The 16,819-nt window shown below is 37.9% G+C and overlaps 1 protein-coding gene across 8 annotated transcripts in view; it reads left to right on the top strand.

Annotated features, from left to right (window-relative positions):
- CNOT10 (CCR4-NOT transcription complex subunit 10) overlaps nucleotides 1–16,819 on the top strand; it is a 73,127-nt gene that overhangs the window by 30,041 nt on the left and 26,267 nt on the right. For all 8 annotated transcript variants that reach the window (XR_011647819.1, XR_009184242.2, XM_004471115.3 and 5 more), the window contains 5 exons: nucleotides 1,235–1,315; nucleotides 1,859–1,942; nucleotides 4,249–4,366; nucleotides 6,432–6,581; nucleotides 14,003–14,205. Coding sequence is in view for 6 of the 8 variants with exons in the window: in XM_004471115.3 (XP_004471172.1) it covers nucleotides 1,235–1,315; nucleotides 1,859–1,942; nucleotides 4,249–4,366; nucleotides 6,432–6,581; nucleotides 14,003–14,205 (636 nt within the window). In the remaining 2 variants the exon portion in view is untranslated. The remainder of the gene's footprint in view (nucleotides 1–1,234; nucleotides 1,316–1,858; nucleotides 1,943–4,248; nucleotides 4,367–6,431; nucleotides 6,582–14,002; nucleotides 14,206–16,819) is intronic.

Raw genomic sequence — 16,819 nt, 5'->3', positions numbered from 1 at the left:
TAACACATGTTCCATAACAATACAAGGTGTTGGTGGAGGGGTGATATATGAGGATTCTGCATGTTATGCATGATTGTTTTATAAGCTCACAACTTCTTTAATAATGTAGATATATAAAGAAATTGAATATACTTTAAAGGTAGAAAAGAATACATTTTGGGTATTATGTTTTTCCTTTTGCTTATGTTCCTAATTGCCATTGGATGGCGCTTCTTCCTTCCCATTCCTGCCCCTTTGTTGTTTTTTTTTAAAGAGGTATATTTGCAGAAAACATTGTCAGTATTGTTGGTTTTGCCTGTATACGTTTTCCAATGTTAAAAATGAACATGTCGCTATTTTTTCAGTTTAATAAGTGTGTGTATGTAGGGGATTTCAATTGAATAATCTTAATATTATTCCTAAATACTTTGTAGTAAAGCATTTCCTTTTTATATTCAGTACTTGCTATTGTTGATGAAATATAATTCAGTTCTACAAATGTTTGTGTGCTCGCCAAAAATCAGAAATTCTGCTAGATACTGTGGTGACGAAATTGAAAAGTTGAAAATGTAGTCCATGGGAGGGGATGTTGAGCAATATTGGAAGAAGGGAGGGTAGGGCTGTTTCAGAGGAGCGTCAGTGTTTAAATTGGTACTTAAAAGATGACAGTGTTTGGACAAACCAGAAAAGGAGGGATGAGCAGAATAACCATCCTGGCTGAGAGACTAGCACAAGCAAAGCCTAGGAGTGTGAGTGCCAGGTGTGCCAGGAGAATTTCTGGTAATCTGGAATGGGTATATAATGTAACATAATGGAGAACAGCAGGAGAGATTTGGCAGCCTGGGTTTGAGTCATATTGTGAAGAACTTTGAATAATAGAAATTTAGGACTTGATCTTGTTGGTAGTGTCTATACCAGAGGAAGTTTTTTGTTTGGTTTGGTTTCGGTTTTGTTTTTTTCCTGAGAAAGTTTTAAAGAAGGGAATGACATGATCTGAGTAAAGAAAGTCTGAATTTTGCCTGAGCAGTATCTGTGCTTTTTAAAACCTGGCCCAGTGTTATGCCCAGTGGTGAGCTTTTCTTTACTAAGTAGAGTTTCCTGTCACTCCAGACTCCTGAACCTCAATCTCTGGGAGTGAGTGAGACCTGGAATTGCAAATTTTGAAAGTGCTCTCTAGTTGATTCAGATTAGCTCAGTTGGAAATCACTCATTAAAAATATTTAATTTTGGTTAATTTTGTTTCACCACCCTACAGGCTAGTAATAACAAAGACGGATCTAACCATAGGCCTGAAAGTGGAGTTCTAATAGAAGCTGCAAAATCAAAGATACATCAGGTAGGGTAAATATTAAAAGGTTATATACATCTTCTGTATTTACTTGTAGTTGTGAATGAGGAAGCAATGCCATAGATCACTGAAAGCAGTAAATCAAGATATGTACGTAAACATTTGGCTTTGATGTGTAGTTTTAGCTGTATATTTATCTTTATAAATACAGTTTGCCTAAGATGATAATGCAGTGAGATTTATTTTATCACTATAGAAGGTTAAGAGAAATGGCCTGGGAATATATTAGATGATGAAATCAGTTTGTGGAATTTAAAAGTTCATTTTTAATTAGCCATATGCATGTAAGAATTGATAGGATTTTGCTTGAAACTCAAGTATAAATTTTATTCTATATTTTTAACTTTTTAGAGTATATTTCAGGAGTACTATCAAAATAGAATATTTAAGATACTTGTAAACTTGCTTTTGCAATTAACTGGTATAAGTTGTAAATAGATTTGATTTAATTTCTTTAACTAGAAAGTAAAACTACTGCATCATGTGTAAATTCATAATAGTTCTTATGTGCTTTCATTTTCCCTTTAACAGTATAAAGTGAGAGCTTATATCCAAATGAAGTCCCTGAAAGCATGCAAAAGGGAAATCAAGTCAGTTATGAATACAACTGGAAATGTAAGTTCCTTCTAGACTTTCTCTTGCTTTTCAGTTTGTGACTTTTATGCCCTAAAACTCGTTTTGAATGCTGAGTACTTGTGAGCTTTAAGTAATTCATCTTAGGCCATTATAGTATACTACCAGATAGAAACCTTGATATTATAGAATTGTGAGGTAGTGATTATACTGTATCTATGATTTAATACACTGTTTCTCACTTAAAATTATAAATAAGCATTTCCTTTGGTACATAGCCTTCAAAACCATCATTTGTAAAAGCTACTTAATAGTCTTTGAGTGGTTTATCACATTTCACTTTGACATTTTGTTGTTAGACATTTTGGTTGTTTAGGGTTTTTTAGTATTATACTCAAAACATTTATTAAAGGGAAACGGACTTTGGCCCAGTGGTTAGGGCGTCCGTCTACCATATGGGAGGTCCGCGGTTCAAACCCCGGGCCTCCTTGACCCGTGTGGAGCTGGCCATGCGCAGTGCTGATGCGCGCAAGGAGTGCCGTGCCACACAAGGGTGTCCCCCGCGTGGGGGAGTCCCACGTGCAAGGAGTGCGCCCGTGAGGAGAGCCGCCCAGCGTGAAAAGAAAGAGCAGCCTGCCCAGGAATGGCGCCGCCCACACTTCCCGTGCCGCTGACGACAACAGAAGCAGACAAAGAAACAAGACGCAGCAAATAGACACCAAGAACAGACAACCAGGGGAGGAGGGGAAATTAAATAAATAAATAAATCTTTAAAAAAAAAAAAACATTTATTAAAGATTAGCATTTAGGTCATAACCGAAACCTGCCCCTTCCAAATCATTTTTGGCTTGCCAGTACCTTCACTTTGGCTAGTGGTAGTGTTTTTGAGATAATTCTCCTTCCATCTGAACCCCTATTATTAAATAATTTTTAAGATGGTATAGGGAACAGATTTGTGATTGTGATCTATCTTGATGCTTTTATGTAAATTAGATGTATGAAATTATGAGGAGATAAGGTTATAGTAGAGTAGTTCAGGTGAATTGACCCAAGAAATCTCAAGCAGAATCCACAATAGCCATTGGGACAGTACTCAAGTGATTTTTTTTTTTAGGAGGTACCAGGGATTGAACCCAGGACCTCGTAAATGGGAAGCAGGCGCTCAACCACTCCCCAGCGAGAGTTGGTTTTTTCATTTGTTTTGTTTTTAGGAAGTACTGGGGATTGAACCCAGGACCATGTATATGGGAAGCTGGTGCTCAGCCACCTCAGCTACATCCACTCCTCTCAAGCAATTTGTGAAGAGAACAGTTGTGGCCTAGACCTGAGAGATTAAACCTGAGGCTAAGAGGGTATGGGCTAACTAACTAGCCAGCCAGCTAGTATGATACCTTTTTTTGAGATAAAAGACATAATCCCTGCCCTAATGGAGGTCAGAGTCATGGGGGAGGAAAAACAGGAAAGCAAATCATGATCGTACATTGTAACAGTCATACCTAAATCAGGGCAGACTTCAGGGGAGAATACTGCCCCCTGCGGGAAGCCTTGAAAGACCTTGTGTCCTGAGTGAACAGAAGACCCTCTGGGGGATGGTGGCAGCACAGAGGGTGAATAAGATTTGGAAGGAAAGCCTGTTCCTAAACTGAAGTGAGTAAGGGACGAGACACAGATCCTGAGAGCCTGCTGGCTGGCTTTCAGATCCCGCGCTCTGCGTCCTTTTGCACTCTGATAGGTGCTGCTTAGAGGACCCTCCACCGTGAGGATCCTCAGAACTGCAAGGTGCTCTGTAATCCGAAACATCTTTGGAACAGCAAGATTAGCTCTTGCCAATAAGGCATTCTGTTAGAAAATTCTTCTGTTTATAGAAGAGACTTTATTTCCTTACTTGGAAGAGTATTTATTATTTGTATCTCTTCAGTGCGTTCTAATGAAAGTGCTTTTGTGGCCTAAAAAATAAGGAAAATCACCAGTCTTTCCAATAATAGGGTAAAATGAAGAACCTAGTTTGTGCTTGTTAACTTGGCTTGTAGTTAGTAGTATAATAGATGAAGACAGATCATTTGATACTGTATAAATTATATTCCTATACATAAATGTTGTGTGTACTTTTTTAAAGCAAACCCTTACTCAAGGTGCTCTCTGACAGGTTCATTTTTTTAGTTTGTGAGAGCAGTGAAAAATTTAGAGACTTAAGATTGAGTGTTAAAATGTGTGTATTTTAGTTTCTTGTGACCAAGACGTAACTGATTCGTGTATGCTCTTGAACACATGCCAGTATACCAGTACAGTTATGGTCCCTCACTAGGCATCTGAAAGCAGATTATAAGTAACTTGTGCTTTCTTTACAGTCCGCACCCTCTCTGTTTCTTAAAAGCAATTTCGAGTACTTAAGAGGCAATTACCGAAAAGCCGTGAAGCTATTAAATAGTTCAAACATTGCTGAACATCCAGGATTCATGAAAACAGGTAAAAGCAGATTGTGAAGTTTTAGTTCTACTCCTTGTTGTTTGATTTATTTCCCGGACTGTTCCTCAAAATTACTGATTTTGGTGATTCATGCTAATTTTTTAATGGGACTGTTTTAATATTTCTGCTGCAGAAAAGTCTTAGAATTTTAGTTTGTGGCTTATGTGCACTTTAGAAGATGCCTCAGCCTCACTCTTCCTTCCCTCCTTCCCAAGTCCAGGGATAAGGTCCTTGGGCTTCTGTCTTGTGAAGTGAGACCTTTTAAGCAAATTTAATGATAATGTTTTATACTTTTTCCCATTCTCCCATAAAAATAGTGAAAAGTAGGATCATTTCATTAACAGCATTAACTATATAAAAATATCTCTATAAAGCTAGGAACGTAACGATTATCTGTTCTTGCTGCTGTATAGAAAGTCTTAAGGAATTGCTTGATGCTAGCTGTAAAGTTTATGGCTGTCATTTTAAGTTTCTGTCACTGCTGTTTTATGAGGAGGGAGGAGGAAAATAAATGTATTCAAGAAATGAAGTTAAGTGACTCAATAAGTTTTTGTTTTTGTTTTGTTTTAGATTCTATTATGGTACATGCTTGAGCACACATACAAACCTAACTTAAACCAAACCTTCCTCCATTTACTCCTTCAGTTTATTGTACTCTTGGAGGATGGAGAAGGGCAGTTTGTTCTAATTATAATTCCTTCTGGGGCCTTTTTTGGTACATAGTATCCATTTTTAATTACACTAAATTTTTATTTTTTATTTTTATTTTATTTTATTTTTACTGTCATACTTTTCCTCAGAGGAAAAACACCCAAACACTGAAATCTCTCAAACTAAAAAGATAATTTGCTTTGAGAAGATTTTGCTTAGGATTGTCTTGTTGTAGATGTAAGAATTGATATTGTCAATCTAAAATGTAGGCAGGAACAAGGAATGTAGTTGACTAATCAGCAGTTACAATTATCTTAGAAATAAGTTATGATATATATTGATATTTTTCATAGCTATTAATTTTCAAATCCTTAATTTGCTTCCCATATATAAACTTTATTTTTTGCTGTTGATAAAATATGCTTATTAGAAAAAATTTGGAAAATTGTATTTTTCTTAAATTGTCTGCAATGTCACCTCCAAAAGCAACCTCTGTTCAACATTTCAGTACATTTCCTACGATCTTTTAAGTGTAGTTTTTCTTTTTTAAAAATAATATCATTGCTTAATTTTAAAAATTTATCAGAAGCCAACCTTTAGCTTTCAGTATTAATCAAATATCCTGATTACTAATTTTGTCCACCTAGTCAGGCATATTATATCATTGAAGGAAAGATGGAATATTAAATAAATTGATTTGGAATGTTTCAGAAGGTATTTAGAAAAATGAAAATAAAGTCACAAAAACAGCAGTAGAAAACTTGGATTTACATTTTAATTTATTCATCATGGAAGGCTTGATTAAACGTGATCCAGAGTCCAAGATCCATAGGGTTGAGAAAAGGTGTCTAAATTTGATCACATAAAAATGTAAACCTTTTCCAGATTAAACATGTACCAAGTCACAAGGCAGATGAATACTGGGAATACTTGATACATATGTGACAAGTTAATATCTATAACATGCAAGTCAACAGATAACCAGTAAGAAAAACACCTTTAACCAAAGGAAAAGATGGGTAAAGGATCGGAAGAGGCATTTCACAGGATAAATGCTCAGCAAACATGAAAAGATGCTCAGCCACACTAATATTTAAATAAGTGAATTTTAAAAACAATGGAAACTTACAGTATATCAAATAAAAACAAGGGTCATTTACCTACAAATATTTAAGTTTAAAAATGGTCTAACAAAATCGGAATACAGAGTTGGTTTCTTTAATATTACCACCATCAATAATAGAAATTTAAAATGAAAAGAACTACTAAATATTCGGATATTTCCTGAATTCCAAATGTCTCATGAACTGTTCCATAGGGATTAAGAACTTGTAAATAGAAGTAATTAATGCTAGATAAGCATGATTCTTGTGTAAGGTGTGTCAATGGAAAAATGTATTTGTCTTTTTCTCAGGTGAATGCTTGAGATGCATGTTCTGGAATAATCTTGGTTGTATTCATTTCGCCATGAGCAAGCACAATTTGGGGATTTTCTACTTTAAAAAGGCTCTTCAGGAAAATGACAATGTCTGTGCACAGCTCAGTGCAGGCAGCACTGATCCAAGTAAGCCTAGCAGTGGGGGCAGTTTGTTCTACTACCTAAAGAAAGCATGTATTTAGAGAACAAGCACCCGGTCAAAATGCATGCCTCGTGTACCTACATACAATACATACTGATGCTGGCCAGCTAGTTTAACTCTGGGAATTTTTGTTACTTTGAGAAGCAAGGTGTTAGGGTGATTTTGAATTATCAGAGGAAACTGAAATAGCATTTAATTTCCCATGGATTTCATCAGAATCCCATGTTATAAATCAGAATATTTGACCAGTCAAAACTAAGATTTCTTGACTATGCCAAATAGCTCCTTTTCATTCAGCATGTAGCAATTTTTTAGCAAATGCTTGAATTTTTTCTCTTTAATAGTCATTGTATATTGATCCTTATATTGAATACTTAAAATCAGCAATTGTTGAAATTTATAAAATATGAGGAAATTAGAATATCTAGACAGAAGATCAGTAAGGAAATAGAAAACTTGAACAATACTATAAGCCAATTAGACCTACCAACATATATAGAACATTTAAACAACAATAACAGAATATACATTCTTCTCTAATGCACATGGATCATTCTCTAAGATAGACCATATGTTAGATCACAAAACAAATCTCAGTAAATTTAAAAAGATTGAAATCATACACATTATCATACACAATGGAATGAAGCTGAAAATCAGTAGTTGAGAGAGAACTGGAAAATACACAAATATGTGGAATTAAACAATACACTCTTAACCAGTGGTCAGAGAAGAAATCACAAGTGAAATTAGGAAATGACTTGAGATGAATGAAAACGAAACACAGCATACCAAAACTTATGGGACACAGCATTGGCAGTACTGAGAGGGAAGTTTATAGCTCTAAATGCATACATTAAAAAAAGAAATCTCAAATCAGTAACCTAACCTCACAAGTGAAGGAACTAGAAGAAGAAGAGGGCAATCAACGCAAAGTGAGGAGAAGGATAAAAATACAAAGATTAGAACAGAGATACAAAAGAGTGAGGAAAGAGTAACTAAAATCAGAAATGAAAGGGGGGGGATCATTAATACTGATGTATGAAATAAGGATTAAAAGAGAATGCTGTGGGGAAGCGGACTTGGCTCAACCAATAGAGCATCCACCTACCACATGGAAGTCCAGCGTTCAAACCCAGGGCCTCCTAACCCTTGTGATGAGCTGGCCCACATGCAGTGCTGATACGCGCAAGGAGTGCCGTGCCATGCAGGGGTGTCCCCCACGTAGGGGAGCCCCATGCACAAGGAGTGCGCCCCTCAAGGAGAGCTGCCTCACACAAAAGAAAGTCCAGCCTGCCCAGGAATGGCACTGCACACATGAAGAGTTGATGCAGCAAGATAACACAATAAAAAGAGACACAGATTCCAGGTGCCGGTGACAAGAATACAAGCAGACAGAGAAGAACACACAGCAAATGGACACAGGGAACAAACAACCTGGGGGGGGGGAGGGGAGAGAAATAAATAAAAATAAAAAGAGAATGCTATGAACATTTGTAGGCTGACAAATTGGTTAACCTAGATGAAATGGAACAATTCCTAAAAACCCACAAGTTACCTATGCTACATAAAAAAATAGAGGACCTCAACAGAACAATAACAAATTGAATTAATCAGATAATCTCCCAACAAAGAAAAGTCCAGGGCAAGAAAGCCTCACTAATAAAATCCGGTAAACATTCCAAGAAGAATTAACACTAATCCTGCTCTAACTCTTATAAAAAAAATTGAAGAGGAGCTAAGACTTCTTAACTTATTCTTAACATTAAAGCCAGAAAAAGACACAAGAAAAGAAAATCACAGACCAATATCCCTTCTGAATATAGATGCAAAAATCCTCAACAAAATATTAGTAGGAAAACTAATGTGGCTTAACCAATTGGGCTCCTGTCTACCATATAGAAGGTCCAGGGTTCAGTGCCCAGGGCCTCCTGGTAAGGGCAAGTGCCCATGCGGCAAGCTGGCCCACATGGAGCGCTGGCCCATGTGGGAATGCCGTCCTGTGCAGAAGTGCCGCCCTGCATGGGAATGCCGCCCAGCATGGGAAAGCCACCCCATGTGGGAGTGCCGGCCAATGCTGAGAGCTGATGCAGCAAGATGATGCAACAGGAGACACAGGAGAGAAAATAAGATGTAGTAGAACAGGAAGTTGAGGTGGCGCAAGAGAGTTATCACCTCTCTCCCTCTCCAGAAGGTCCCAGGATTGATTCTTGGAGCCGCCAAATGAGAATAGAAGCAGACACAGAAGAACACACAGCAAATGGACACAGAGAGCAGACAACCGGGGGAATGGGGGTGGGGGAGAAATAAATAAATCTTAAAAAAAAAAAGTAAACTGAATCCAACAGCACATTAAAAGGATTAGTATATTATGTGGGAGATCTCAGGGATGTAAGAGTGGTTGAACAGAAGAAAATCAATTAATGTAATACACCTCGTTAGTAGACTTAAGGAAAAGAAAAAGCATATACCATCTCAATTGTTGTATAAAAGGCATTTGACAAAATCTAGCACAACTTCTTGATGAAAACACTCAGAAAACTAGGAATAGAAGCAATTTTCTCAATATGATGAAGGGCATATATAAAAACCCACACCTAACATAAACATACTCAGTGGTGAAAAAGTCAGAGCTTTCCCCCTAAGAACAGGAATGAGACAAAGATGTCTACTTTAGCCACTCCTATTCAGTTTCGACTGGATGTTCTACCTAGAGCACTTAGGCAAGAAAAAGAAATAAAATGCATCGAAATTGGAAAATAAGAAGTAAAACTTTCCCTATTTGTCAATGACACGATCCTATACATAGAACATCCCAAAAAATCTACAACAAAGCTACTACTAAAGCTAATAAACAAATTCAATAAACTGGCAGGGTAGAAGATCAACACGCAAAATTTAGTGCTCTTTCTACACACTAGTAACAAACAATCTGAAAAGGAAATCAAGGAAAAAATGCATTTACAGTTGCAGCTAAAAAAGTCTAGGAATAAATTAACAAAAGTACAAAAACATTTATCCAACTTGTATGTGGAAAACTGTAAAACATTACTGAAAAATTAAAAACTAAAAAAATGGGAGGACATCCTTTGTTCATAGATTGGAAGACTAAATATTGTTAAGATGTCAATCCCACCCAAAGTTATTTATAGATTGAACGTGAGCCCAGTCAAAACTTCCATAGCCTCTTTACAGAAAGAAAAACCAATCATCAAATTTTTCTGGAAGGGTAAGGGGCCCTGAATAGCCGAAACCATCTTGAAACCATCTTGGAAAAAAAAACAAAAAAACAAATTTGCAGGGCTCACTTCCTGATTTTAAAATTTACCACAGGAAGATGGAAGATGAGAGAGACATGAGATTCCCTCCTAAAAAAGTAGCTATAGTTAGGATAGGCAGAAACAGCTTGGAAAAAAATATTCTAGAATTTAGGACAGCAGGGGAAGACTGGACTCTACCAAGGAGAGAGGGGCACAGGAAAAAACACCTCAAGGGAAAGCCTGCAAGTAGAAGCCACAGCCACCAGTGCACTTCCCCCACCCTACAGGCAGACAATTTTGAATTTTCCGGCTTCCGGACAGCAGGGCCCACGGGGATCCACCTCCTCAGGAATTGGGGGATGGGCAGCTAAGGCTGATACAGCTTTTGGACTGCCGCGTCGCATAAGCACTTCCAGGCCAGTGGGGCTGGGCCATTGTTCACCGTGGGAGCCTGCAATGACTGAAGAGATCTGACCCTTTCGATCATCCTCCCTACTGACTGGGATAAGTTGTTGAGGATGCAGAAGAGAGTGGAGTCTTCTGCTCAGGAAAAGGGAAGGGGCTGCCAGCAAGGCAGGATCCTCAAGGCAGGATCCTCTCTCTCATGCTGTCTGTGTTGCAACAGACTCTTCCACCAGGCTTTACATTGAGAGGGATGTCGAAGATCACCATCTGCTGGCCACTGAAGGAAGCACATGAGAGAAAACTAAAAGTAAACACAGGATAGGCTTTTTCTGGCCTTTACGGCTTCCCTTCCCGCGGCCCTTGAAAGTGGGTCTGCAACTCCTTACTGGGTCCATGACCCAGATTTGAGCAACTAATAAGGACAGTCCTAAAGACCTAGAACAGGTTGAACTAAGAATCAAAGAATGGCAGTAATATACAGCCTCCAGCCACTAAATCCCTACAAAAGAGAGAGAAATTGAGCATGAGAGTAAACTCACCATCCTAATCAGATGCATAGACATCAGCAAAAAATTACAGGTCATACTAAGAAAATGGAAGAAATAGCCAAAACAAAGGAATATATCAAAGCCTCAGATGAGACACAGAATTTGAGCCAGCTAATCAATGAGATGCACACAAAGTTTTAAAGTCAAATTAGTGATTTGAAAGACAGTACAGCTAAAGAGATAAAGGACATCAAGAAGACACTAAGCAAGCACAAAGATGAATTTGAAAATCTGAATAGAAAAATAACAGCTTATGGGAATGAATGACACAATAGGTGAGACTTTAGAGGGAAGCGGATGTATGGCTCAAGCAGTTGGGCCCCCATCTGCCATGTGGGAGGTCCGGGTTTTGATGCCCAGGGCCTCCTGGTGGAGGCAAGCTGGCCTGTGTGGTGAGCTGGTCCACACAGAGTGCTGGCCCACATGGGAGCTGGCGCAGCTAGATGACACAACAAAAAGACACACAAAGGAGAGACAATGGGAGGTGTGGCAGATCGCGGAGGTGGGTTGGCACAGAGAGTGGTTGCCTTTCTCCCACTCCAGAGGGTCGTTTCTCGGGGCTGCCTGGTGAAAATACAAGCAGACATGGAAGAGTGTGCAGCAGATGGACACAGAGAGCAGATAATGGAGAGAGGGGGTGAAATGAATAAATAAATCTTTTAAAAAAGCGTACAACAGCAGACTTACAATGACAGAAGAAAGAATAAGTGTTACAGAAGACAGAACAGCTTAAGTTGAAGACAGAGAATAGGGAGGAAAGAACGGGAAAAAATTGAGGAAGGGCTCAGGGAGTTGATTGATAACACAAAATACAACATACGTGTCATGGGAGTTCCAGAAGGAATAGAGCAGAAAGAGCATTTTTTGGAAATAATGGTTGAAAACTTAACCAAATCCCATGAAAGAAGTGAATTTACATGTCCAAAAAGCACTGCATACCCCAATCAGAATATATGTGAATAGACTTACTCCAAGACACCTGCTGCTCAGAATGTCAAATGCCAAAGGTAAAGAGAAAATTCTGAGAGCAGCAAGGGAGAAGCAAACCATCACATACAAGGGACACCCAGTAAGACTCAGTGCAGATTTCTCATCAGAAACCATGGAGGCGAGTAGACAATGGTTTGATTTAATTAGGATATTGAAAGAGAAAACTGTTATTCGAGAATTCTTTATCTGGCAAAATTGTCCTTCAATGAGTTTAAAATAGTCACAAATAGAAACTAAGAGAGTTTGTAAAAACGAGTTTGCCTTTGCAAGAACTACTAAAGGGAGCCTTACGGTCTGAAGGAAAAAGACAGAGAGGGTTGGAGGAGAGTGTACAAAGCAAAAAGGATAACCAAAAGACTAAAAAGACAGAGGCAAGTAAGATGTGACATATGAAAGCCAAAGAATAAAATGGTGGAAGTGAATAATGCATTTACAGTTAATATTGTTTAACTGAATGGGACCTCAAACTGGAACAAAGACCTAAATATAAGAGCTAAAACTATAAGACTCAGAGGAAAACATAGGGAAATATCTTTAGGACCTTGTGGTAGGCAATGGATTCTTAGACTTTACACTGTAAGCACATGCAACACAAGGGAAAAATGGATAAGTGGGACTTCATCAGAATTTAAAACTTTGTATATTAAAAGACATTATCAAGAAAGTGAAAAAACCTATAGAATGGGAGAAAATATTTGGAAACTATATAACTGATGAATTTAATATCCAGAGTATATAAAGGACTTCTACAACTCAACTTGAATAGACATTTTTCCAAAGAAGATATTCAAATAACCAGTGAGGACATTAAAAGAGGCTCAACATCATTAGCCATTAGGGAAACGCCTATCAAAATCACAAGATACCACCTCACACCTACTAGAATGGCTACTATTTTTAAAAAAAAGGAAAATAAGTTTAGAGACAATTTGAAGAAATAGGAACCATCATACATTGTTGGCGGGAATGAGGATTGGTACAACCACTGTGTAAAACTATTTGGTGGTTCCTCAGAAAGTTAATTAAGAATATGATGTTGCAGTGCCACTTCTAGACATAATCGCAGAGGAAATAAAAGCAGGGACTCAAGGCTATTTGCACAGCGATGAACTTAACAGCATTATTCTCAATTGTCAAAAGGTGGAAGGATCCCAAGTGTCCCTCAGTGGATGGATGGATAAACAAGATATGATATATATGTACAATGAAATATTACCTGTAAAAAGGAATGAAGCTCTGATATAAGCTTCAACATAGATGAACCTTGAAGACATCATGAGTGAAATGAGCCAAACAAAAAGGGACAAATATTGTATGACTTCATTTATATGAAAGACTTAGAATATGTAAATTTGTAGAGCCATAAATTAGAATATAGGTTACCAGGGACAGGGGTGAGGGTTGGGAATGGAGAGTCAATGTTTCACTGATACAGAGTTTCTTTTTGAGGTGTTGGAAAAGTTGTGGTAAAGGATGGTGTTGATGGTAGCACAATATTGTGAATGTAACACCATTGAATTGCATACTTGAAAGTTATTAAAATCAGAAATTTTATATTATATATATGTTACCACAATAAAAATGAAAAAAAAGATAAAAATAAGAGTGACACACATATACAAAAATATACGATGAATCTATTGATGAAAAATATATCTAAAAATCCCAAGTTGACTCATTAAGGAATGTGAAACATTTGAATAAATGAGTAAGTGAGCCTTCATTTTAGATAAGGTACATTAAATTTTTATTTCCACAATAAAGTCCTCTAACATTACTGAATACTTCTAATTAAGATGGCACATCCTAATAACTAAAATGGTTAACCAAGCTGAAAGTCAAAAAAGTAGACTCTTAAGGCCTGTAAAAATGTGCAGATGGTGGTGGCAGGTTCCCAGGAGTGAGAGTGGGTCTTCCCTCTGATCATCGCTTTGTGGAACATTGCTGCCTGAAGAACCGGCAAATGAGAGGAGACTTGTCTGGCCACGGGCACAGACAACTGGGAGGATTCTACTAGGAAGAATATTTGTGGGCTTAGGGATGGTAGCATCACTGGTGAAAGCTATTACAATTTCTGGTAGGGGTTATTGGCAGTAGACTGGGTAGCTTTATAGCTTTTAAGTTCTTTAGTGGAATAAATGTTTTCAGCGTAACTGCTATTTTAAATCCGAGGATTTATTCTCCTTTAATTTTTATCGGTAGGCAAGAAATTTTCAGGAAGACCCATGTGTACATTACTCACCAACAAGAGGTACGAGTTGCTGTATAACTGTGGAATTCAGCTTCTTCACATTGGAAGGCCGCTTGCTGCCTTCGAGTGTCTCATCGAGGCTGTCCAGGTTTATCACGCAAACCCCCGTCTCTGGCTACGGCTGGCTGAGTGCTGCATTGCTGCCAATAAGGGGGTGAGTGCGGCTTCTTTGGGAATATCTTTCTGAAATCCGCCCCCCCTCAGCCTGTTACATGGAAAACAAAAACTCCTTGGGAATGTAGAAGACCTCATCCCCTTTTTGAACCCTGAGTGCATTTATAAAGATAGGTGTTCTTTAACATTTGGACAAAAACTGAGTTTCGTAAAGTCATTTGTTGATGTTCTGGCTCTTGGTAAGTATGGCCACATGTATCAGCTGTCACAATGAGGAGATGAAGCCAGAAGGGTCAGATCTGTTGAAGAGGGTCTGCTCACTGCTGGGGCAGGGGCCATGCCTGCTCCTCGCGTGAGCCTGGGGTGTGCACCAGGCAGTTAGGGAGAGACTGCTGGTAACATGGTGAGTGTGGAACAGCACTGAACTGCATTTCCTTTGGGGTGGGGGGTGGAATTTTTGTTTCAGTAAGTGATTTAGAGTCCATGGATTATGAGCCTAATGCTCTCTGACACATGTTTATCCACAGTGGCTGTGAGAAACAGGCTAGGCTGCATCTGTGTCCATGCCGAGATTATCTTCAAATGGCAGTAAGCCTTTTGGATCTTCAGTGGGAGGGATGGGAAAGACAGGCGGTATCAGGATTCCCAGATGTCTGTATCACCCATTTCCTACCCACCCATCCCTTGCTGTACTGCTTGGTTGTGTAGGGGTTGGGGAGGTGTGGTGTCCTGAGGTTTTGCCTGGCATGCCTGCGGTTGATGATTTAAGGTGCTGGGAGTCTTTTCCTGCTGCTAAACAGCATTTTCTGAAAAGCAGCTACAAAAACTAAGGGATTTAAAGAAGTGTGTTTGCCTGGAGCTTTCACACATGGTACTTAAGCAGTTTATAATTTGAGTCCATCAGTAAGGGATGTCTTTGCAGAATGTCTTTGAAAGTCTTTAATGGCTTATTTAATTGTGCTTTGCGTTCTAAAAGCTTACTTATTGTATAAGCTTACTATTGTATAATTCCTACATTAACTGATAATCAGCAATTCTGGGCAGAATTTATATTTTTTAAAATAAAAGGATCACTAGAAATTGCTTATTTTCTTTAATTAATCCATTTGTGAATTTACTAAATGTTGGGCTCATTTCTTTTGCACAGTTATTGGAAATCAGAGAGTTACCACTTCCTTAGAGTAGAGAAATATAGTGAGATGTAATATTTCCTTTTTAAGATTATATTTAGAACTATTACTTTTGTTTTTTGTGGGGGGGGCAGGATTGTGGTCTTCATTGGGCTTGTAAGCATTTCCCTCCCCCCTCACATTTTTTTTCTAGAAAGTTCTAAATTTCTAATTTGGAAAGAATGGTAAAGATGACTTTTGGTTGCCATAACGTGGACACGAGAACACAAAATAGGAAACTTGCTATAAATAATTATGTATCTCTAAACTTCTCCTCCTTCTAAAAATGATTTGAAGTAACCTGAAAGATAGTGAAACCAACCCAGAAATACCCCCACATCACACGAGAGAGTAAAAGCCCAATAGAATAAAACTGTAAACTCCAAATAAGATTTTTACAAGTTTCTTTTGTATTGTGAGGAAAGAAGGGATGCTGAACGAATCAGTTTTTACCTTTGTTAAGTTGTTGATACTAATAAACTCGTTTTGTTCTGTTCTGTTTCTGTGGTGCATATTGTTTCAGACCTCTTAACCGAGGCCAGGCTTGTGCATACTTGGGCAGTGTATAATATGTGAGAAAAGATTTGCTGAACAAAAAACATAGAACTAAAATGTAGGGAGGGTATTTAACCAACTTAAGAGAAGGCTATGAAAAAGCACCTACAATGTTCTATTTATTTTGCTGAAAAAACTTCAGATTTGTTGAGTGGTACTAGTGCCAATTAAATAATGATTTAATTACTTATGATCTTTTTACGTGACAAATAGCTGGCACACTTTCCAGCTATTTTTGTATTGCTGAAGGTATGGTTTATTATTGTGGGTGTTTGAGGACTTTTCCATCATGGGTCAGTTGGTTTTCCTCTATTTCTCTAAATCTAGCCATCTCAATCAGTTTGCATGGCCTCAGGGATCAGGGAAGAGAGGATTGGCTGAATCATTGTGAATTTCCACCACTAGGAAAAGAACTTGGAATGAAGCTACTTCCAGCAGTGGGTCAGAGTGTTCACCTTTTCTTATTTTTCATTGATACCGTTTGGCTGTCTCCTCAACACAAAATTAGTGCAAATTTTGCTAGAACAAAATTAGAGCAGTTTTTATTGTATTTTGAAGGTTACTAGTTGGGATTCCACCAACAGGTAAATCAGAGTCTTTGAATAAGAGAGCAAGATAAATGCAGTTGGCATCATCAGACTCCTATAGTGAGATTATAATCTTAGTGAAATATCCTAAAATATTAAATGTATGTACGTAGCCTTTACTGTTTTCATATCAATGATTATAGAATTTTTGGATTTTAATTTCCCCAAGGAGAAGAATTGTGTCGATATAAATTCTTAAAATATGTTCCTTGTTAGAGTTCATATGTTGTTAATAATTAATACTTTCAAATAAAGAAGGAAAAGATCTGTGTTTTAGCAAGTGAGGTGAAACTGCTTGCCTTTTCTTTTACACTGTATTTTTGTGTCTTTCTTACACTTCACC

This window comes from Dasypus novemcinctus, chromosome 31 (genome assembly GCF_030445035.2).
Source record: "Dasypus novemcinctus isolate mDasNov1 chromosome 31, mDasNov1.1.hap2, whole genome shotgun sequence".
Classification (NCBI taxonomy): Eukaryota; Metazoa; Chordata; class Mammalia; order Cingulata; family Dasypodidae; genus Dasypus; species Dasypus novemcinctus.
Note: the sequence above shows the minus strand (reverse complement) of the source record. Positions and strands in the feature narration are given on the sequence as shown.